This window comes from Entamoeba dispar, genomic scaffold (genome assembly GCF_000209125.1).
Source record: "Entamoeba dispar SAW760 scf_1105229460151 genomic scaffold, whole genome shotgun sequence".
Lineage (NCBI taxonomy): Eukaryota > Evosea > Mastigamoebida > Endamoebidae > Entamoeba > Entamoeba dispar.
Genome location: NW_001854049.1, coordinates 98,074 through 120,713, shown reverse-complemented (window position 1 = coordinate 120,713; position 22,640 = coordinate 98,074). Strand labels below are relative to the sequence as shown.

Below are 22,640 nucleotides of genomic sequence, written 5' to 3'. Positions count from 1 at the left end.
GTACAGAATAAAATGCATCATGAGATTAAAGGAACAAGATGCAGATGAAATTAAAATGAAAGCACAAGAAAGAATAAAGTACCTAAAATATATGATGACGATGATTAAAGAAAGAATTAAATTTAATAAGAATGAAAGGGTCAGAATCAATACAAATAAAATTATGTTTGATTCTAATAACAAAATTAAAATAAAGAAGAAACACAAAATGAAATATACCCAAATAACGATATTACTTTAGAATATTGGAAATTGTTATATGAAACACAGGTGATATTAAATAAGGAACATTGGAAAATAAAACAAATCACATCATGGAATGAAAGATACAGGAATTATGATAGTGTCATCATCACAATGGATGATTTAAATCTAAGCCTGATGAAAATAAGTAATTGGAAAGCACCAGGCATTGACACTATATATGGGTATTATTGGAAGAGAATGTCATCATCAAGAGAGTCCATTCTTAATATCTTCAATGAATGGTTAAACTTCCCAGAAAACATCCCTCTAGACATGGTAAGTGGAAGAACTATACTAATCCACAAATGAGGTGATAGGAACGATGTCACTAATTATCGTCCTATCAGTTGTACAAATGTAATAATGAAAGTATTTACCTCCATATTGAAAGAGAATATTCACAATAGAATTAACATGAATAGTGAATCATTAAAAATTAGTAAAAATCAATTATGATGTAAACTGCAATCTCTTGCTGATAAAGAAGGATTAATTAATAGTTATATGTTAAAGCAGCAAAAAGAAGAGAAATACCCAAAATATGTAGAGTCATATTATGACATTAAGAAAGCATATGACTCAGTAAATCACGAATGGGTAATAGAATCACTTAAATATTTTAATGTAGAGGGTGTCATCATAGACATTGTAGAAAGTATGATGAACAGATTGAAGATATTCATAGGATACAAATATAATGAATATCGGGGATGTATTAAATTGAAGAGAGGAATTTTACAAGGTGATTCCTTATCCCCTCTACTCTTCATCATCAAAATGAATATAATTTCTCAAATCATAGAAGAGAAGTTCCCAAAAGCAAACCATACATTGTATATGGATGAATTGAGAATAATGACACAAAGTAGTGAAGAAATGGGAACAATCCACAATGAAATTAAAGAAATAATAAGTGGAATAAGGATGGAAATGAAAAGAAATCAGGAATAGTATTAAAGAACATTAATAAAATACCAGATGGAATGCAAAACATCCCAATAATTGAAGGAGAGGACTTGTATAAATATTTAGGAATATGGCAGTCCGATGAAATTAATGATACATTCAATTGTAAAATCATCAAATAAAAGATGATGAAGAAAATAGAAGAAATAAATACTGATGAATGTAGTAATAGAAGATATATTACAAGAATTAATACTGAAGTAATACCCATCTTCAGATATTCAGCATCAGTAGTAAATTGGAAGGTAACTGACCTAGATAGAATGGATTTGGAGATAAGAAAATATTTAAGAAAGGCAAAATACATTAGTTGTAACTCCAAAGACCGTCTATATGTCCCTATAAATGAAATGGGTGAAGGATTAATAAGCCTAAGGGACGAATATGTTAATGAATTAATTAGAACAGTAATGTACTATTGTACAAGAGTGAAATAGGAAATAACATATTAGATAGATGGTATTCCAAGAAAGGAATATGGAATAGAATTAAAAAAGCACTAAGTCATAAAATCCCAGAAACGAAAATAGAAGAAATAATAAATGAAGTGAAAATAAAAAAGAAAAAGAAGTAGTATTAAAAATAAAGAAATTAATGACCAACAAATACATCAAAAAATGGAAATCAAACAAGTGAACATTTTAGAAGATGGTTCTAGTCAAAATTTGTAGATAAAACTACTACAATCAATGCATGGAAGTCCATCAATATAAAGAAAAATGAATTTCTCCAATTAACTAAAATACAAGATGGAGCAATATTTAGTGGGTACAGGAAAGCGAAAATATTAAAAAATGAAAGATTAAAATACTGCCCACTTTGTAAAGACAAGATAGCCACAGTAGAACACATTCTACTATCTTGTATTGGTCATAAAAAATCACAAATTGAGAAACATGACCATATTGGCATTATCATATGGGAGGGGTTAATAAGAAAATACACAGGAAATAAACAATACAAGAAACCCCCATATGAAACAGTGTTCCAATACAATGACATCACTATGATATGGAACAAACAAATAATGCCAAAAAGTGATGGACTATATCATAAAAGACCAGACATATATGTACTAGATAAAAAGAATAAAACTGGTCTAATATTTGATATGAATATTGTGGCAGATCATAATATTAATGGAGCCTATTGGAAGAAAAGAAATATGTATAAGGAATTGAAAAATAGGGTAATGAAAATAGAGAAATTAAAAGATGTCAAAATAATTCCAGTAGTAATTTCGATTAATGGGCTAGTAAATGCGGAAAGTATTAAATTAATCAAACAATTAAAAATCGAAATTGACATCACTAAAGAAATTAAAAACCTTGTAATTAAAAACATGATGGACGTCATGGAACACTGTGGAGATCACAACCAGACATATGTAGTTGAACTACAAGACGAAGGTTCAGGGACGGGATTAGTCTCCTCTGAGCCAGGAACAATAGACACAAGTTCTATTAATACTTAATTAACTTCTTTATTATTTAATAATATAATAATAAAATATGATAAAAGATAATAAATATAATAATAATAAATGAATAATCAATATATTTATAATAAAAGATAATATAATTAATGGTATAATTAATGATAAATAGTTATGAAATCATTTATTCTATTATCTTTTATTTTTATTCTTTTCATCTTTTTCTTCTTCATAATTTCACTTTTTTCTTTCATACCCTTCTTTTTCATCATTTCTATTCTATCTCTTATTTCCTTTTTAAAGAATTATTCTTGTTTTATTAATAAATGAATCCATTGATTTATTTTGATTTGTTTATGATGTAATAAGAGAGTAAATAACAATATTTTTAAGTAATATCTTTTTTACATACTCATTTAGTTCCTGTTTGTGTTATTACAGTATTTCTTTTATATGAGTTTTTCCTTTGAAAATTTAAAACATATTTAAGTAATTAATAAAAATATATTATAAACAAAAGCACTATTCATTGTTCAATGTCGATGATAGGCATTTCTTTGGTTTTAATTGAAAGTCAATTACTTCTATGAAATATATCACAACAAATAGAATATTTAGTAAACATCATATTCTAAATTGATAACTAAAAACAACAAAATAATCATACAACAATATATGAAAGATTTACTTATTTTATTACATCATCAGATGAGATTAGTGATTTGTTGAAATATTACACTGAGTACCAATAAGAATATAGTTATGATATTCTCTAACAGTAAACAAGTATATGAAATAACATAAAACCCAATAAAACCCAATAAAACCCAATAAAAACATTAACAAATAATTTAGAATCAAGACTCATTAATAATAAATTAACATTAAGAAATTGTGATAATGATTCTGAAATAATGAAAATATTGTATCTATTAACAAAACTGTTCATACAATAATGACAATCATTTATTTCAATTCATTGAAACATATATGAAAATATAACTAATTCATAGTATTTCAAATACAATTTTGTCATAATAAATATTATAACATTTAATTAAATTACAATAAATATACTCTTTAATGATTAAAAATTATGTATAAATTCAAATAATAATAAAATAGTTACAATGATATAAATAACTGATTAATAATAATGTTTGAATATCTTTTATGTTTGTACATAATTCATTGATATTTGTTAATGTCTTAAATAATCCATCACTAATAGTTTTATTAACTTAATTAATTAGAACAGTTATATTGATGAAACTTCTAATTAGTCATGAGTTATTGTAATTGTTTATTTTATGATTTTTTAAACAACACAAGTTGTTCATGAAAATCTTTCACTTACTTAATACTTATTGAATTGTTGGTATTTGTATTTAGTTGTTTGTACCTTTGTTTTATTAGAATGGACTTTTGATTCTTCTTTTGTTTTTTTATTAATTTAATCTTTTCCTACTATGTTTATCTACTCAATAATTCAAAAAAACAGTTCTACACTGTATATCATTTATTGTACTGTTTTATCATGATTTACATTATCAATACATTTATTGTATTAATATAATTGCACTATTCAAAGGGGTTGACTTTCATTTTAAGTCTTTCATAATTAAAAAAGTATCAATAAGTAACTTGAATCTCCTTCTTTTAAGTTCAGTTTGCTTGTGTATTTCTCTTTAAGAAATAGAAATATAACTAAAATAAGAATGAAAATATAGATTTGTGTTAATATATGTTTCATATAATAGTTAATGTTTTATAATGTCAAGAATATATTCAAAACTAATCAATTTCAAATTATAATATCATAAACTATGTTTGTTTGAATTAATAACAAAATACTTTATTTTTATAAGATGAGTAGTATTTAATTCTTTAATACAATTTCTTGTTGTATTTTCTTAATGGTTGTAAACAATAATACATCATGTTCATATTTTTATCACTGAGACTTTACTATTCATAATGACAAATATATAAAAGAAACAACTATTAAAAAGAATTAAATATTAAACATGATAATACTAAAAAGATAACGAGTTACTAGTTTATTACTATTCTTCAATAAAATAAACTAAAAACAAAAGTTTATTGATTCTAATAAATGTTTAATCAATGTTTATCATACACTTTCATTATTTATTATATTAAATATCCCATTTCATTATTTCTATTTGAATCTTAATGATAATTATTATATGTTCTTATTCTTTGATTAAGTATTTATATTTCATATCCTAATATCAATATTCAATTAAATATCCTATTTTCTTTTCTTCTATAGTTGATAAACAAACACTTATTTATTTTGTTTTCAACCTTCTTTTTATTTATAACTATAACACTTTGAATCTAGTTATTTTGTTTTTTTCCCACACACTCAATTAACTTAGATATTCCTTCTATCCTTTACTTCTTAATTGTGTTATATATTTTGCATTGATTTGATCTTATGGTTTCTTGTAATGTTATTGTTTATTTCAGTTGCTTCAAATTCCTCAGTACTTCACATTAGTCAATAATTAAAATAAATAAAGTTTTGGTGAATTGAATTAACAAGTAAATAAGAGATAATTTAGTTGTAACCATAATTTCAATCCAACTATTTATTTCATTAAAACAACTAAATAAAAAAGAACGAAATGATATGTGTTTGTAGTTAAAATGAGATGTCAGAACAAAGTTAAATCAGTAAAAATATCTAAACAATAGGAATAACCTCTCTTCAATATTGGGTTATTTATCAATGATTTTTTGAAACTTATTAAAAAAAAACATAAACAAAGAATCATAAATAATACATTTAAAAATTAGATATAACAAGAGATAACTTTATTATATTTTATTTTTCCTTTTCATTTTAGGAAAACTTGAAAATTTTAAAAGATATTGTTTTGTTATGGTAAAGTTAGAAATGGTATATCTGATGAATGTTAGTCTTTACTTTACAACATTTCAAACATTTCAAAGGTTTGTTCAAGTGAATAAAAAATGTAAAAGAGCTATTTGTTCATTAAGATATTCACAATGGTACAATGAAGGTTCAAATAAAATATTTCATTCATGTGAAACATTAGAAATAAAGACATTTAAAGATTCTAATGATGTTATTAAACATATTCCATCTAATATTCAAAGAATAATATTTAGTGAATCACCAGATTTAGATATTGTTAATATTCAAATACTTAAATTTGTAGTTAATGGAAATGGATTTATACAAAATATAAAAGAATTATTCCAATTAGAATGTTTTACATTTAAAATTGTTTATAATTTTGTTAATTTAGATGAAATAGAAGATAAAATTTTAAAATATCCTTGGAATGACCTTCTTTCATTACCAAATTTAAAAAGAATTATTATTAAATGTTCTTATTGTTCTACACCATTCTTTGTTAATATTGAAAAAATTCATCAATTCAACTCAATGGTACTGAGAATCACAAAGTTATTAAGTTTAAATAAACAAATATTAATTGAACTCCAAATGGAAAATCTTGATGATTATTGTGTTAACGAATTCAAAAAGAATAACCAAATTATTCTCTCTTACACTGGACCACTCTCTTCAAAAATTACTCACTCAATTCTTACTAAACAAGTGATATTAAAAACATCATATAAAGAGCTTACATTTGGATTAGAACATATTTCAGATAGTTCAATAATAAAAATTTGTCAAATGTATTTACCAAAAACAATTCATGTTAGACCATTTACTATTTCAACAAATTATCAACAACCATTATTTCCTAATCAATCTCAAAGTAGTTCTGAAGATAATAATACACAAGGAATATATTCTTTAAATGAATTAACATCAATACAAAATATAGATATTCTTATATCTCAATCTATTTCTTTTGAATTACCTATTTCAATTTTACATCTTATAACAAATGTTCCAATATCTAATTTAGATAAATTAAACCTAATTTCATTAGATATAAAAACAGAAGAACAAGAATTTCATTTTCCTTCAACACTTACTTCATTAAAAATTACTCATTCTCCTTTAATTTCTATTAATAATCTATCCTTATTAAAAACTCTAAATTGTTTTGATTGTTCATCATTAGAATATATAAATAATTTACCTAACTTAGTATCTTTATCATTGATGAATTGTAATAATCTAACAAAATTAGAAATTAATTCTCCACTTTACTGTCTTACTTTACTTCAACTTGGATTAACCTCTATTACAATCCCATCAACTATAATAAAGATGGTAATTGATACTCAAATTAAAATATTAAATTCAAATAATATAAATATAAAAAATTCATATGAAATATTTAATTACTATCATTGACTCTACAAATTGTATTTTCACTTAAACAATAACAAACTGTCTTTATTATTATAATTAATGGGTTCGTTGTATTCTATTTGGTTTAGTATATTCTTTTATTATTTTATCTTTTTGTTTTTCTTTAGAATTTTGTCCTAATCTTCTTGAAAGATTAGTAATTACTTCTTTTGGAGAAGTAGTAGATAATTCATGTTCTTTTTCTTCTATTTTCTTTTTAGCAAGTTCATCATTTATATGTCTCAATATTTCTTGAATTTTTGATTTATCTACAATAGTGTTTTGAGATAATTGTTGATTTATTTGAACTTTATCTAATATTTGTTTATTATTATTACTAAAGAAATTAGAAGAAAACATTTTATAATGATTTAATGGTGTCATTAATATATCAATTTGATGTGGAGAATATTGAATTGATTTACAATTAAATTGAATTGAATCATCTGAATATGATGATATATTTTTTAATGCATTAAGATGATCTTGAAGTTTATAATATTCAACAAAAAAGATTTTACCACTTGAAGACCCCCAAATACTATAAATTTCTCCAAACTTTTGAAATAACTTAATGAAATAACTCAAATCTATTTTATGATGAGTCATTTTGCAACAAATTGCTAAATTACAATTTAATAATATTCCACGAGGATTATTAATTGAATATAAAGGAAGACTATATTCAACAACAATATTCATTTCATCGATTATTTGTCCATCTAAACAATTTTTTGCCCATTCTGCTTCTCTCAAATCATTCTTTTCAATCAACACTAATCATTTTAGTTATATATAAATTAAACAAACGTATGTAATTTGAATTGTCCCATTCTTTTGGATATTATTAATTAAATCAACAACTACTCCATATTGCATAAGTTTTCGACAAAAGTCATCATATTTATTATTTTTATTAATATTACTAATTAACAAACAATGTGAAGGTCGAAAATAAAATGAAGGTGGATTTATTACTTTTTTCATCTCTTTATTAATAAATCTAGTTTTATATATGTTTATAATAAAATAAATTATAAAAAAATCAAAAACTTATATTGTTTAACATGTCTTTATTTTTTTATTCATAAAAACCTTATTCTAACAAAATCCAATTTATTTCAATACTTTTGATAGAAATTGTTTGGATTTAATTTGAGTTAGTAATAGTAGTCTTTGAGTATTCAAGATTATTTTATTTTAAAAACATAAAAATACATGATTATAAGTGCTTTATTTCAATAACAAATCCTTATCAAGAGTCTAACCAATAAAAATAATCTCTTATTTAATAAAGATATAAAATTAAATATTAATAATTTGTATTATTTTGAATTGATTGTTTTGAATAAGAAATAAAACTTTTCTTTTCTTTTTATTTGATTAATTAAATAAAAAAGAATAACCAAAATAAGAAAATAAAAGGAAATTACTATAAAATAGGTACAAAAATATTAATTATTACATTATTTTTATTATATTATCATTTAACAATCAGCACAACTTCGTATTGAACTTGGGATACGTACTAAGAATGATGTGATATAAGGAGATTTTTTTGGTTTAACAGAAATTTTTGAACGAATTCGATTAAGTTGATCATCACTAATTAATGGAGTTGGTTTTTCTAACAATGTTAATGGAGATACACTAGAGATAGGATTTTCCCACCTATCAAAAACATGAAAATATTTATGTAATTTATCTAACCTATATGTACGTGGGTATGTCATATCTTCGATACGTATAACTGAATCATCTTTTACTACTGAATACCACCAACGAATACTTCTTGGTCTAACTACTGTAACAGTTCCCATCCAAATATGACCTGGCATCCAAGTTAATTTTCTACAAGTTGAATCATCAAGATTAAGAAATAATTCTTCACCAAAATTAGTTTTATAATGAATGCTGAATGAAATGGTAATGGCGGTATTCATTATTAAATTAATTTCTTCTATTTGTATTTCTCAGATGATACCCTTTTATGAGATATAACCATTCCGTACCATATTATTCAAAGCACTTTATTTTGTTATTTTTTATTTCTCATATTTACTACTCGGAGATATTTTGTCTTAATACTTAAATACCCTTTTCTTCACAACATTTTCACTTTCAAAGAGTTGTTCTGACTTTTTATTTATTAATAAAGGTCTCTTGAATATTTCTTTCTATCTTTTGTATTAATCTTTCTGAATTATCATTCTATTGAATAATATCATTATTATTATAATTCTTACCAATCTTATCCAAAAAAAAATATGACTTTCTCCAAAAATATAAATTTTTATTTTTTATTTTTTTTGAAATTAAAACAAAAATGAAAAAGAAAAAAGTTTTAATTTTTATTAATTTTTAGGTTCACTGGCAACACATTAGAAGAGGAACCTTCTAATTCTCATATGTTAGAAATGAACTCTATTGTAGAAATAGACCATATTGAAGAAACTGAAACAATCACTTCTCAATATTCATAAAATCCAATTGTGGATATATCTATTATTTGTTATTTTTTTTTTTTTTTTAATAATTTTTAGGTTTGAATAAAGATGCAATAACTTTCTTAATAAAATTGAAATATGACGTAGACATTGTTGAAGTATAAATGAGAAAACCATTATTATTATTTTATAAAAATATTTAAATAACATAAAATGAAATAACAAAAAGAAGAAAAAGATTAATTATTTGATGGTAAAGATTGTTTTGGTAAATGTAAAGGAATGAAAGGAATACCATCTCCAATATAAAATTTATTTTGGAATTCAATCCAATGAAGTCTTAATGTATGTAAGAATGAAGATAATGATTCCATACCAATAAGAATTGCTAATGTAATCATAGCCCAAATAGCAAATCCAACAAAAATTGTAATAAAAGTATTCATTTTCATTAATAAATAAAAAACATTTTCCAAAAAGACTGAACCTAATTGAGCATGTGCTAATGATAAAGCCCATAATCTAAGATATGATGCTGTATTAGAAATACATCCAAGGACATATTCAATAGCATGAATAGTATTAAAAATAATAATTTCCATTAATGAATTTCCTTCTTCATTATCTTCTTCTTCATCTTTTTTAATATTATTTTCATTATTATTTAATAAAATATTATTATCTAATGAATATTGATTATCATTAAAATCAGTTAATTCATCATCATTATTATCTATTTGTTCTAATAATGGTCTACTTTCTGGATGTGCTTTTTGTTGTTTTCTTAATTTAATATATAAAAAGATTGGTTTTGGAATAAACATAAGTAATAATGAAATAATGATAAGAATAAGTAATAAAGGTTCAACTATTTTTTGTCCTGTAAATATATAATTTTCATCAGTAACTCTTCCAAAATTTTGGAACATTTCAAGAAATACATTAGTTAACATTGGAGCAGGATCTTTATCTGGATTACACCATTTTAAAATTATAAGGAAACATAAATATCCAAATGAACAAATCATGAACATCATTTCTGGAATCCAATTAAAGAATATATTTAACCATTTTTTTTCATGTAAATGATTAAAAAATGATAATATAACACCAAATGTCATATGAAATACACCAATAAGAATAGATAATTTCATTTTTAATGAATTAGTATAATATAATTCATTATTTGATGATTTCCAAATAGGATCTATTCCAAAATAATAAACATATTGTTCATTACTTCTAACATATACATCACCTTCTATTTTATCCCATGACGTTCCAAAAATATCTATTGAAAATCCAAAAAATTCATTAAATACAATACCACAATATATTGCCATAAGTCCCATTCCAAGTAATAACCATCTAGCATCAAATAACATTAATGTAATTTCATCTAATGTTATTTTTTTTAATTTTTTTTGAAAAATTATAAAAATAAGTCCAAGACCAAATATAAAAATACCATGTCCTGCATCAGAAAACATTATTCCAAATAAAAATGGAAATGTAATAATATTTAACCATGCTGTATTAATTTCTCCATATCTTGGTGTACCATATGAATCAGTAAGATCTTGAAATGTTTGTGTAAATGAATTAGTTTTATTATATGTAGGAATTATTGCTTTTGGAGGTATTTGAATTGGTGAAAAAATAGGTGACATTGAATTTTGATCAAGTTCACTTAATTTAGTAACAATAATATCTAAATATTCTGATGGAAACCAACATTCTCCTCTTAATGTTGTTCCTCTATCAATTTTAAACATATTTAATGTAAAGAAAATCTTTCTTTCTCTATCAATAATATCTTTCCATCCTTTAATTTGTAATGCAATAGTTTTTAATAATTCTCTTTTTTCTTTAGTACTTCCTTCAAAAATTCCTGTTAATTGTTGTTTATTATTTAATGCTTCATCAACAAATTCTCTTCTTTCTTGTAGATCAATTGGAATATTAGTATAAATTCTAACTCCTGATGTTTGACAAATTTTATTAATTTTAAGTCCAAGATCATCTCCTTGATAAACAACTATAAAATTTCTTAATGATGATCCTTCAGTAAGATCCATTGATTTAATTAATACAAGTCCTCTAGAAACTCTCCAAATTAATCGTTGAACAGAATCATATTTACTTTTTTCAATAACTCCAATAACAAATTTTAATCCTCCAACAACAACATCATCTATATTTTCAAATAATAAATCTATATTTGATGAAACTAATAATCCTTCTTCAATCTTTTCTAAATCATTTTCTGTTGCAGTACAATCACTAATTATTTGTTTTAAATCTTTTTCTATACCATCTAATTTTAATTCAAGATTTTCAGTTGATTCTTTTTCAAAACTTTCAATTTCTCTATTTCTTCTAAATTTTAATCCTTTCATATCTTTACGCTCTTCTTCTTTTGTTATCATTTCATTAAAATATCTTATTTTTCTTTCAAGTTCATCACATCGTTTAAGTTCATTACAATATCTTCTATTAAATGTTAATTCTTTTTCATTTAAATCAACAAATTGAACTATTCCTAATTCTCCAATAAGTTCAATTGTTTCTTCTGCAACATTTACAGGAACAATTAATTGTCCATAAGAGACAGGTTGTGATCTTATTAAATCTCCCATATTAAATAAAGTAAATTATTTTTTTTTCTTTTCTTTTTTTTTTTTAATACCCTTTTTTTTTTGTACAAAAATACTTTTTTGTTTCTTGTTTTGTTCTTTTTATTTTTGTTCTTTCTTGTGATATATAACTTTATTATTTCTTTTGATTTCAAATGACAATATTCATTCTTAAAAGAAAAACATAAACTTGAGGAACTTTAAAAAAAAAAAAAAAGAAAAAGTCAAACCGATGCAAAAGTATATTCAAATCACATCAAATGGGGAATTTACATCAGTTCCTTTCAAAATTAATCGGTTAACAGTTTCATTTGGAAAAGAAGGAACACATGTTTTAATTCCAAGTATTGATTCTCATGCATTTGATTTAATATTTGTTAATCCAAAAGAATCAAAAGGGTTCCTTAAATCGTATACTACTGAACCTATAAAAATTAATCAAATGATAGTTACTGATATTGCAGAAATTGATAAAGGTGATGTGATTACTATTGGACAACTTTCTATGTTATATTATGTTGATCATCCTGATGTAGATTGGAGAAGAAGTAGTGAATTGAAAAGAGAATCATTGACAAATGAATTAAAAGGAAATTCACTCCCTCCTGCTGTGGAAGTTACAATGGTTCAATTCAAAAATCCGTTATTATCACTTCGTCCATCTTTGGAATCAACCCACCAACAAGAAGTTGTTAAAACTAATACTAACGAATTCTCTATAAAAGAAGATAGTCAAAAAAGTGATATATCATCTAATTCACAAACAACAATTAAAAGAAAAATACTCAATGAAGTAATTATTCATAGTAATTATGGTGAAGGAGATCAAAGACTTATTGAAAATAAAATAAAATCACCACCAAATGAAGAAGTAAATAATGAAATAAAAGAAGAAACAAAACCAGAAATACAAGATCAATCAAAAAACCAACCACAAAAAGTTGTTATTCTTCTTGGACAACATAGAGATTCACTACAAAAAAATGAAACAAATAATCCAAGAAAATCTCAAATTCAAGAAACAGAAGATTCAGAATCTATTACATTTAAATTAGGACCATTAGAAGATTCAAAAGAAGAACAAGAAATATATATCCATAAACAAGATTTGGAAGAATCTTATTCTCCATCTCTTTTCAATCAAGAATTAATTAATCAAGAAGACAAAGAATTAAATAAAGAATTTGAAAATGAAAGTGATACTGGTAGTAGTAGTAGTAATAATAATAATAAAGAAGAAGAAGAAGATAATGAAGAAATTCAAGAAGAAGAAGAAGGTAAACAAGAATTAAGTGATATGTCTAATATTGTAGATGAGAGTGATGATGAACAAATTGAGGATAGTATTAAAATAATGTCTATAGAAGATAGTAGAGCAACAGAACTTGAAGAAAAAGAACAACAATTAAAAGAAGCTAAAGAGTATTCTAAACAATTTGAAAGTAAAAAAGAAAAAATTAAAGTAAAAAAAGAAGAAATAATAGAAGATAAGTTTGAAGAACCAATAAAACGACGAACAGAAATTGGAATAAAAAATAAAAAATCAATTTCTTTTCGTAAAGGAATATCAGGAAATACATTTTATTTTGGAAATAATGATATATTATATGCTAAATTTGAAAAAGAAATTAAAATGTATGGAGGAATTAGTCATCAAGGATATCCAAATATTGATTGTAATCGTATTAGTAATGAAAATAGTTATCAAGAAAATAGTTTATTAGAAAGTAAAATATTTTATGTTTGTGAAAAAGGAAATGAAGGATTATTAATGCCATATTTATGTTGTATTCTTCAAAGAATTTATGTTATATCATCATCATATCTTGAAGATATAGTAACTCGAGAAATAGATTTTAATGATTATTTATTACCTATCTTTCCATTATCTTCTATTCAAAAAGGAAAATTATTACATGGATATAAAATAGATATGAATGCACTACCTAAACAACCAATTCACTTTGAATCATTTGATCCTAATGAACAAATGCAAATACCAAAATTTGCACCAAAAAAAACAAATCATTCTTATGGAAGAAGATTTACAGGTTCAGATAAAATGAAAAAAGAAAATGAAATTCATATAGAAAATTCATTTATTGAATTATTTATTAAAAAAATTGGAGGATTATTTATTGAAAAAAGTAGTGGAAGAAAAAATGCTTATGATTTCTATGTTGAATTTGTTCAAGAAAATAATGAAAATGAAAGAAAAAATACAAGAAGTAGTTTTAATCCAAGAACTGCTGGAAATTTTGTTGATTTAACATGGGTTTTTGAAATGTTAAAATCACAACACTTTATTCATCCAAGTGAATTTAGTTCTATACCACCACCAGAACATTCATTTATTTCAAGCTATGATAACTTTTAAATTCTTGTTACTTTTTATGTTTATTAATTTTGTTTTTGTTTTTTTTTAAAATAAAATAACAAAAAAAAAAAAAGAAAGAAAATTTAAAAATAAAATTAATTAGTTTTTTTTTTTTTTTTCATTATTAATTTATTATTGTTCAATGACTTATATCATAGTTACTCCTAAAAGAACACCTTCTATAACACCTTCATTACCTAAATTTTGTAATGAAAATGAATGGTTTTATTTCCATGAAATTAAACCATTAATAAAACAAACATTACCTATAATTAATAAATGTATGTCATATTTAATGCCAACAACTGAAGAAGAAAAATTGGAACCAAAAACATATAAATTTCAATTACAAGAGTTTGTTCTTCTTTAAGTATAATAAATATAAATATTTATATTAAAAGTGGAACATTTCAAGGAGTTTTACAATTAAATGGATGGTTTTGTAATGGAACAGAGATTAGATTTAATTTACCTCAATGGCAAAAATTCCCAATTTTTGCTAAAATTCGAGAGTCTCAAATATTACAAATGCAAGAATTTTATCGTCAATGTTGTATTATTTTAGATGAAACAAGTAAAATAAAAGAAAAATATACAGATTTAAATCAACTTATTAATATTATAACTAATATTATTAAATCATGTGCAAAAGCACTTAGACTTTTAGATAATCCTCCAAAGAAAGGACTTTTTCCAGAATATGAACCATCTTTATTATATCAAGAACCTCAACCACCATCAAATTGTATTTTTGAAATTTATATTCAACATAGAGAATTTATAATTAAAGTTTATGGTCTAGAAATAAAACAAATTGAATCTTTTACTTCAATTGAAACACAAAGAAATTCATTTCAATTAACTAGACCTGTAATTCAACAATCAAAATTAAATATTGGATTATATAAAAAACCTAAATCAACATTATTATCTAGATCACAAAGTGCTCAACCAGATGATTTTTTATTAACATCAATTGAATGGGGATGTGGAGAAGGAATGATGGGTTATCCTAAAGGAACTAAACCTATTATAATTCAAAATAAATATCCTACTGTTACATATTTATATAATAAATATGATGTTACTGTAATGGCTAAAAGAGAAGTTCATATTACTATTGAACAACTTGACTCAATTTATAATGATATTCATGAATTACAAATACAATGGACTCATGTTTTACATAATTTAAAACAATTAACTTTAATTTAAGAAGTATTCAATTTTAATATGTTTCTAAAGTATTAATAACTTTATGAGTTATTTCTATCAATGAAGGTATCATTTGAGATGCTTTTAAATAAACATCTTTAATAATTTGAATATTACATTTACATATAACAATATTCTCAATAATTAAATGACCAAAATTTGTTAATATTTCAATAATATATAATGGTTGTTTTATTAATAAAATTGTTTTAAATATTTGACTTGTTAATAATTGTAAATAAGGAAGATATAATGTTGAATCAATTGGGATTGTTTTAGAAACAAAAGCATACATATTTTTAATAACTACTTCTGAAGAATTTGTAAAAAGATGGAATGATTTCTTTGCAAATAAAGGAATAAAAGGAATTATATTTTGAGGAAGATATGTTAATGATTGAATCATAGCCCAAATAACTGATGTAATAGAATCATCATGAAATGTTGAAATCATTATATTAATATTTTCCATAAAAAAATTTAAATGTGAAATTATAAAAGAAGAACATCCATTCATAATATCTCCTAATAATCCATATGAATCTTGAATAATAGTTTTATGTAATTGTGGAAGAGTAATTTCAAATATTTTAAACATTTCATTTTGATGAGAATTAATAAATGAAATCATATATGAAGTATTTTTTTTATATAAACATTCAAATACTCTTAAACATGAACTAACAATATCAGTAGAATCTATAAATATTGTTATACATTGAAATGAAATATTAATTAATGAATTTATCATATCAATTGAAATAGAATGAAATAACATAATATTACTAAATAATGTAGTTAAACAAATATCTATAATATCTTCATTTTTATTATTTAGATAAATACATTGTATTAATTCATTTTGTATATTATTTTCCATTTCATTAGTTAAATTAGTACCTAATGTTTCTATAACTGAACTAATTAAATCACAAATATTTAATAATGGTTGACCTTTTAAATTTTTTATTGTAGGAACAATTAAATTAAAAAGTTGTTTTAATTTATCTTTAAATAATCCATTATTAATTAATTTAGTTAATGTTTGAAGAGAAATACATGAAATTGTATAATTATTATCTCCAATAATTTTTAATAAATAATTATATAATGAATTTTTAATTTCTGGTGATGTTCCAATAATTAATGTTGGTGTATTACCAATAAATTCAATAGCAATTCTTTTAATATATATATTTTCATTCATAATATTTTCTATTGGAATTATACAAAATCTTCCAAATCTATCAAATAAATCATTTTCATGATAATATGGTATTGATACATTAAGAATTCTAATTAATACTTCTATATTTCTCCAATCATTTTGTATTTGTTGTCTTTGTTCATAACATTGACACCATGCATTAATATATGTTCCAACAATATTTGAACTAAATGAATTATTAATTAATTCAAATAAACTAATTACTGAATTACGTACTGACATTTCATAATCATATAATTCATCATTATGAACTAAAACTTGTTCTTTTTGTCTTATTTGATCTTCTTCATTAATTTTATAAATAATTTCTTCTGTTAATAAACATCTTTCGAAAAATAATGGAATAAATTGAATTAAGAAAGGAAGTGTTTCTTCTGCAAATTCTGATGATAATGAAATAATAACTTCAATACATTCTGTAAAAACATGTTCACATTTATCATTTAATAATATTTGAACAATTCTTTGTATTTCTTTCATATATTTTGAAATTTCTTCAGTATAAATTTGAGGAAGAGAAACTAAAAATGAACATAATTTAATTCTATATTCATTATTATCATAAATTTCTGTACAAAATGTTTTTAATAATAATTCTAATGCATTAGATAAAAATGGTGCTTCAAAAAGAATAAGTTCAGTAAATGTATTTAATACTTTTGATTTTAAATTAATTGAAATTGAAGAAAAATATTGAAGAACTATTTCCATAATTTTTTCAATTATAGGATAAAATGATTTATCTAAACTCTCAAAATGATCTGTAATAATAATATCAAGAAGTTCTATTCCAAATTGTATTATTAATGTTTGTGTTGATTGTAATGAAGAATAAATAAATTGAATAATCATTTGACTACATAATGGACTTTTACAAAAACATATTGTTAAAATAGAATATCCTCCTTTCATTATATGTTGTTTCCCATCTCTTACTAATTTAAAAATTGTTTTAACTAATTCAATATAATCTGTATTACATCCATTTTCAATTGCTTGTTTAAGTAATAAGAAAATTATTGATAAATATACTTCATTTGTTGTATTAAGTAATAAATATTGTAAATATGTTGAATATTCTTCATAATGAGAAACAATATCTAATAATTGTAATACTTCATTTTGTCTTTGACAACTTAATGATGCTTCAACAAGTTGTTGAATGGTTTGTAGTTTGTTGTGATCTGGTTGAAATTCATTCATTTGTGATTTGATTATCTTTATCATTTCTTCACTTTCTTAATGTATAATTTACTTATAATACTTTTATTAAATTATAAAATTATTATATTAAAACTATATTAAAACTATATTAAAACTAATATTAATAATTTATTATTTTCATAAAAAATAAAAAATAAAAAGAATAAAAATAGAAAGAGAAGTAGTTTAAAATAGAACATTGAACTAAGAACTAGAAAGGAATTTCTGTTTTCATGGGATCAGTTGAAGAAATCATTAAAGAAAGAGAAAGATATAAGGAACTTAGTTTTCAATATAAGAAGAAAATTAATCAATTAAATTTACTAATTAAACAACTTGAAGACCAAATACAAATTGTTCAAGAAAAAACAAGAGAAAGAATGACACAATTAAAGGCTAATGAAAGTAGAATACTTGAAGCAGGTAAAAAAGAAGAACAAAGTGATAATATTACTATTTTAAAAGAAGAATTAAATGTATTATGCAAACAAACAAATAGTTATGTTTCTCTTTATCAAAAAAAGAAAGAAAATTATAAAAAAGGATTAAAAATTGTAAAAGAAGCATTTGAAGAAAGATTAAAAGAAATTTATACTATTGGGGATGATATAGATAAACGTATTAAAAGATCAAAAAGTATGCCATTTTTATTTTTTAAAGAAGAAGAAGAAGATTTTGAAGAAGATTTTGAAGAAATCAATGATGTAGAAATTATTGGAGAAGATGATGAACAAAGTCATGAAGATGATAATGAAAAGAAAAATAATATAGAAATAACAGAAATAAATCAATCAGAAAAATTATCTCAAACAAAAATTATTGAAACAACAAGAAAACCACCACATTCATTATTAATGTTTGCAACAAATTATCTTACAGAAAAAAAAAATCTTCATTTAGCAGAAGGAAATGCATTTATAAAATCACAAGAAAAATATGATGGAGTAGGTATTATTCCATTAGATTGTCCATGGTATATTTGTTATTTTATGGGAAGACCACAAGCTCATTTTGTTTGTACAACACAAAATGGACCATTATTATTATCATTAACAACAATTAATGATCAAATGGCACCACCAGGAAAAAAAGGTGGAGTGATGGCTATTTATCGATCAAAACAACAAGAAATTAAAAAAATTATTCCATTTGGACTTATTGGTAAAACAGAAAAACAAATTACTGTAAATCAATTAAAATCAATTGTTCCTATTGTTTTACAAAGTATGGAAATTAATATTAAACAACAATTTAAACCATTTAAAAAAGCTAAATTAGATATAGAATTAAAAAATTATGAAACATCTCAAGGAGGTATTGATTATAAATTTGGATTACTTTATTGTAAAAAAGGACAAACAACAGAACAAGAAATGTATGATAATACTGAAGATAATAATATATCTAATGAATATAATGATTTTATTAAACTTATTGGTAATATTATTGAATTAAAAGGACATAAAGGATTTAGAGCTGGACTTGATGTAAATTCAAATACTACAGGAATTAAAAGTGTATATACTATGTTTTATTCATCAGAAATAATGTTTCATGTAGCTACTATGTTACCTCATGTTATTCAAGATGAACAAAAAACTGAAAAAAAAAGACATATTGGAAATGATTTTTGTGTATTAATTTATAAAGAAGGTGATGAAATTGTTGATTTAAATTCTTTTAAATCTCATTTTAATAGTATTTTTGTTATTGTTAAAAAGATTCCTTCTGAACTTATTATTGATCATTCTACTCAATATCTTGTTGAAACTTGGAGAGGAAATGATGTTCCTGAATTTGAACCATATCTTCCAATTGAAGGTTCATATATTCCAAAAGAATTTATTAGAGAATATCTTCTTTCTACTATGATTAATGGACAAATTGCTTCTTATTCTGGTTCTGAAATGAAACCAAAAATGGTTCAAGCTAGAGATATTTGTTTGAAGAATATTGTTTCAACTAAATAATTCATTCTTTTAAATGCTTTTTCTTTTATTTTTTCCTTTCATTTGTTTTAGTTATATTGTGTTATTAATTTATTTTCTTTTGAATTAAATACTTAATGTTATTGTATTATCTATAAGTATTAAATATTATGAAATTTTGCTTTATAAAAAATAAAGGTAATGAATAATATTCAAAGTATCACTAACTGAACCAAAGAATAATCTAAAACCTAAAACATTAATTAAACCCTGAATTAATTTTCATTAAAAGAACTACTAATCCTACAATTCTGTTCTTTCATGCAATTTGTAGAACAGTATAAAGACCAATTAATTCAGTGGATAGAATTAAATAATTATAAACAAATATATAATAGTTTTACTGATGGATATACAACAAAAAGTGTTAATGAACATATTACTGGTCATGAACATGTCATGTTAATTATTGAAACAACAAATGGATTTGTGTTTGGTAGTTATAATGGAAAACGAATACCTTTAAAAACTGAAGCTAAAATTATTCCAACTGGTTATTTTGTTGAATGTGATGAAGATTATTTCTTATTTTCATTAAAAAATCCAACAAATAAAGCACCTTTGTTATGGAATTCACATACACATTCAAAAAGTTTATCTATTCATCCTGATCAACCTAGAGATCATTGTATTATTGGTACTGTATGTGGTTATTGGTTATATGAAGATCGTGCATTTATTTCTGATTGGTTTCATTCTAATTATCAAACATTAGATGGTCTTTTACCTGATAATAAAATTTTCACTGGAAATTGTTATCCACAGACTTTCCAAGTAAAACAATTAATTGGGTTAGAATGGTTCTAATAATCAAGTCACATAAGAATCTCTTTAATACTGTTTAAATAAAACAATTTTATTTTTTAAATTCAAGTTTCTTTTTCTATATTTTTGATAATTATATTGAAAATACTTTCAAATACACAAATTATTTAACTACTTTAAAACTCTTTTGATATTATTCATTGATGAATTTATTTATTATTTTTCTTTCAACAACATTATTTTCATAAAAGTTGTAAAAGATTGTTTGTTTTTGATTTCATCAATTTAATTGTTTTGAGACTCCATTCTATTTAAGTTAAATAACTTAATGGTAAATGACTAAATCATATAAGAGTTAGTTATATAATAAAATTGATTGAGGTTTATTTAAATAATACTAATTTAGTATTGTTAATTTCTGTGTTTATTAGTGTTCTTTCATTTTATTTGTAAAGATAAAAATCATCTCAATGGATTTGTTCTACTACAGATTATCTTTGTTCTTTTCACAAACATTATTGTTTTTTACAATGAAAAGATGTGAATTTCATGGAATTGCAAAGTCGTTTTAAAATTTAAATCATCAATGAATAAACAATGTGTTGATTTATTCATCAATAATAAGAAAGAAGAAGTTATTAAAAAGAGTGTATTTGATTTAATACTATGATTGTATTTTATTTTTATAGAGGTGGTATTATTGTTTTGTTCTTTTCATTGGTAATTATTGATTCATTCTGTTATTTATTTTTGATTTTATTCTTGCCTCTTCTTGTTAACTTTTATTGTTTCTTCGTCTAGTAATCAGTAATAATTACTATTCATCAAAATATATTGTTATTTTGATTATTGTAATGTTCAATTGAAATTTATGATTATTCAAATCACTTGTTATATCAAATTGTTAACATGTTCCTTAAAGACATTAAGAAGAAATAAAATAATAAAAAGTAGTTAATTAAGTATTAATAGAAATATCTTCTATTGTTCCTTGCTCAGGGGAGACTAATCCCATCCCTGAGCTTAAAAGTATTTGTTCTTCAACTTTTGGCTTATTCTTTGCTTTTAGTTGTTGAATTGTGAGAATTTTCTTTTCTCATTTTTGATGTGGAATAGAGTATTTTAGACATCCCTTATTTAAATATTCATTATTTAATTTCTATTTAATTTCGATGGGTTTAAATTTCTTCTTTTAAGAAGAAATAAAATAAATAAATATAAAATAAAATAAATAAAATAAAAAATAAATAAAAAAGAATAAAATAAATATTTTATTATATTTTTATTTATCTTTTATTCTTATTTCTTTTTATTATTTATTAAATTAACACAATGAATATGATTATTTCAAATAAAATAAAACAAGAATGAAATATGAACATTTTTATATTCATCACTTCATTTATTGATAGATGAAATGTTCGTTTATTGATTTTATTTTATATTCTTTTTTATTTTTTATATTTTAAATAATAATAATGAATAAAAATCATTTCATTTCAATTACAATAATTCGTTGTGGTGTGAAACGATCTGGATTTTGTTTTCCACAAAGTGCATTTGATATTCCTTTATATTCAAATGAACGTTGTTTACAAGATGATTCTGTTTTATAATTTTCTTTATAAACACAAATATCATCTCCATCCAACCCAAATGCAAATGCAAACAAACAACCATCTGATTGATTAAATAAAATAAATGTATACTTTGGATCATGAATATCAAATTTCATCATTCCTTGTATTCTTCTTTTTGATTCTAATGAAAATAAAAATGATTTTGGATCACTTGTCCAGTTCTAATT

The 22,640-nt window shown here is 22.8% G+C and overlaps 9 protein-coding genes across 9 annotated transcripts, besides 37 other annotated features; 5 read left to right on the top strand and 4 right to left on the bottom strand.

Annotated features, from left to right (window-relative positions):
• Positions 1 to 2,697: a repeat region.
• Positions 2,698 to 2,705: 8 nt separating this feature from the next.
• Positions 2,706 to 2,794: a microsatellite.
• A 33-nt stretch (positions 2,795 to 2,827) lies between these two features.
• Positions 2,828 to 2,945: a microsatellite.
• Positions 2,946 to 3,116: 171 nt separating this feature from the next.
• Positions 3,117 to 3,161: a sequence feature (AT_rich).
• A 520-nt stretch (positions 3,162 to 3,681) lies between these two features.
• Positions 3,682 to 3,771: a sequence feature (AT_rich).
• A 1,019-nt stretch (positions 3,772 to 4,790) lies between these two features.
• Positions 4,791 to 4,936: a repeat region.
• Positions 4,937 to 5,573: 637 nt separating this feature from the next.
• On the top strand, positions 5,574 to 6,977 carry EDI_253110 (uncharacterized protein; the record flags this gene model as incomplete). Its single annotated transcript, XM_001736906.1, has 1 exon — positions 5,574 to 6,977. The coding sequence occupies one exon, from the start codon at positions 5,574 to 5,576 to the stop codon at positions 6,975 to 6,977; it is 1,404 nt and encodes a 467-aa protein (XP_001736958.1).
• Positions 6,907 to 6,967: a sequence feature (AT_rich).
• Positions 6,978 to 7,031: 54 nt separating the features above from the next.
• Positions 7,032 to 7,961, bottom strand: EDI_253100 (uncharacterized protein; the record flags this gene model as incomplete). The annotated part of the gene is made up of 2 exons (XM_001736905.1): positions 7,032 to 7,736; positions 7,785 to 7,961. The coding sequence occupies 2 exons, from the start codon at positions 7,959 to 7,961 to the stop codon at positions 7,032 to 7,034; spliced, it is 882 nt and encodes a 293-aa protein (XP_001736957.1).
• Positions 7,385 to 7,417: a microsatellite.
• Positions 7,875 to 7,907: a sequence feature (AT_rich).
• Positions 7,962 to 7,964: 3 nt separating the features above from the next.
• Positions 7,965 to 8,020: a sequence feature (AT_rich).
• A 143-nt stretch (positions 8,021 to 8,163) lies between these two features.
• Positions 8,164 to 8,191: a sequence feature (AT_rich).
• A 52-nt stretch (positions 8,192 to 8,243) lies between these two features.
• Positions 8,244 to 8,458: a sequence feature (AT_rich).
• A 3-nt stretch (positions 8,459 to 8,461) lies between these two features.
• Positions 8,462 to 8,917, bottom strand: EDI_253090 (uncharacterized protein; the record flags this gene model as incomplete). The annotated part of the gene is made up of 1 exon (XM_001736904.1): positions 8,462 to 8,917. One exon carries the CDS (start codon positions 8,915 to 8,917, stop codon positions 8,462 to 8,464), a length of 456 nt encoding a protein of 151 aa, XP_001736956.1.
• A 336-nt stretch (positions 8,918 to 9,253) lies between these two features.
• Positions 9,254 to 9,295: a sequence feature (AT_rich).
• A 16-nt stretch (positions 9,296 to 9,311) lies between these two features.
• Positions 9,312 to 9,451: a repeat region.
• Positions 9,343 to 9,494: a repeat region.
• Positions 9,495 to 9,516: a sequence feature (AT_rich).
• Positions 9,517 to 9,596: 80 nt separating this feature from the next.
• Positions 9,597 to 9,636: a sequence feature (AT_rich).
• A 24-nt stretch (positions 9,637 to 9,660) lies between these two features.
• On the bottom strand, positions 9,661 to 12,060 carry EDI_253080 (vacuolar ATP synthase subunit A, vacuolar isoform, putative; the record flags this gene model as incomplete). Its single annotated transcript, XM_001736903.1, has 1 exon — positions 9,661 to 12,060. One exon carries the CDS (start codon positions 12,058 to 12,060, stop codon positions 9,661 to 9,663), a length of 2,400 nt encoding a protein of 799 aa, XP_001736955.1.
• Positions 10,060 to 10,103: a sequence feature (AT_rich).
• Positions 10,827 to 10,865: a sequence feature (AT_rich).
• Positions 12,061 to 12,078: 18 nt separating the features above from the next.
• Positions 12,079 to 12,105: a microsatellite.
• Positions 12,106 to 12,289: 184 nt separating this feature from the next.
• On the top strand, positions 12,290 to 14,434 carry EDI_253070 (uncharacterized protein; the record flags this gene model as incomplete). Its single annotated transcript, XM_001736902.1, has 1 exon — positions 12,290 to 14,434. One exon carries the CDS (start codon positions 12,290 to 12,292, stop codon positions 14,432 to 14,434), a length of 2,145 nt encoding a protein of 714 aa, XP_001736954.1.
• Positions 13,253 to 13,289: a microsatellite.
• Positions 13,290 to 13,334: a microsatellite.
• Positions 13,495 to 13,599: a microsatellite.
• Positions 14,155 to 14,182: a sequence feature (AT_rich).
• A 47-nt stretch (positions 14,435 to 14,481) lies between the features above and the next one.
• Positions 14,482 to 14,529: a microsatellite.
• Positions 14,530 to 14,571: a sequence feature (AT_rich).
• A 5-nt stretch (positions 14,572 to 14,576) lies between these two features.
• On the top strand, positions 14,577 to 15,649 carry EDI_253060 (uncharacterized protein; the record flags this gene model as incomplete). The annotated part of the gene is made up of 2 exons (XM_001736901.1): positions 14,577 to 14,788; positions 14,836 to 15,649. 2 exons carry the CDS (start codon positions 14,577 to 14,579, stop codon positions 15,647 to 15,649), a joined length of 1,026 nt encoding a protein of 341 aa, XP_001736953.1.
• Positions 14,806 to 14,834: a sequence feature (AT_rich).
• Positions 15,045 to 15,074: a sequence feature (AT_rich).
• A 13-nt stretch (positions 15,650 to 15,662) lies between the features above and the next one.
• On the bottom strand, positions 15,663 to 18,104 carry EDI_253050 (uncharacterized protein; the record flags this gene model as incomplete). The annotated part of the gene is made up of 1 exon (XM_001736900.1): positions 15,663 to 18,104. One exon carries the CDS (start codon positions 18,102 to 18,104, stop codon positions 15,663 to 15,665), a length of 2,442 nt encoding a protein of 813 aa, XP_001736952.1.
• Positions 15,804 to 15,868: a sequence feature (AT_rich).
• Positions 16,629 to 16,686: a sequence feature (AT_rich).
• Positions 16,734 to 16,774: a sequence feature (AT_rich).
• Positions 18,105 to 18,122: 18 nt separating the features above from the next.
• Positions 18,123 to 18,252: a sequence feature (AT_rich).
• Positions 18,253 to 18,313: 61 nt separating this feature from the next.
• On the top strand, positions 18,314 to 20,050 carry EDI_253040 (rap GTPase-activating protein, putative; the record flags this gene model as incomplete). Its single annotated transcript, XM_001736899.1, has 1 exon — positions 18,314 to 20,050. The coding sequence occupies one exon, from the start codon at positions 18,314 to 18,316 to the stop codon at positions 20,048 to 20,050; it is 1,737 nt and encodes a 578-aa protein (XP_001736951.1).
• A 61-nt stretch (positions 20,051 to 20,111) lies between these two features.
• Positions 20,112 to 20,205: a sequence feature (AT_rich).
• A 124-nt stretch (positions 20,206 to 20,329) lies between these two features.
• On the top strand, positions 20,330 to 20,875 carry EDI_253030 (uncharacterized protein; the record flags this gene model as incomplete). The annotated part of the gene is made up of 1 exon (XM_001736898.1): positions 20,330 to 20,875. The coding sequence occupies one exon, from the start codon at positions 20,330 to 20,332 to the stop codon at positions 20,873 to 20,875; it is 546 nt and encodes a 181-aa protein (XP_001736950.1).
• Positions 20,376 to 20,405: a sequence feature (AT_rich).
• Positions 20,876 to 20,908: 33 nt separating the features above from the next.
• Positions 20,909 to 20,938: a sequence feature (AT_rich).
• Positions 20,939 to 21,776: 838 nt separating this feature from the next.
• Positions 21,777 to 22,027: a repeat region.
• Positions 22,028 to 22,640: part of a repeat region that runs on past the window's edge.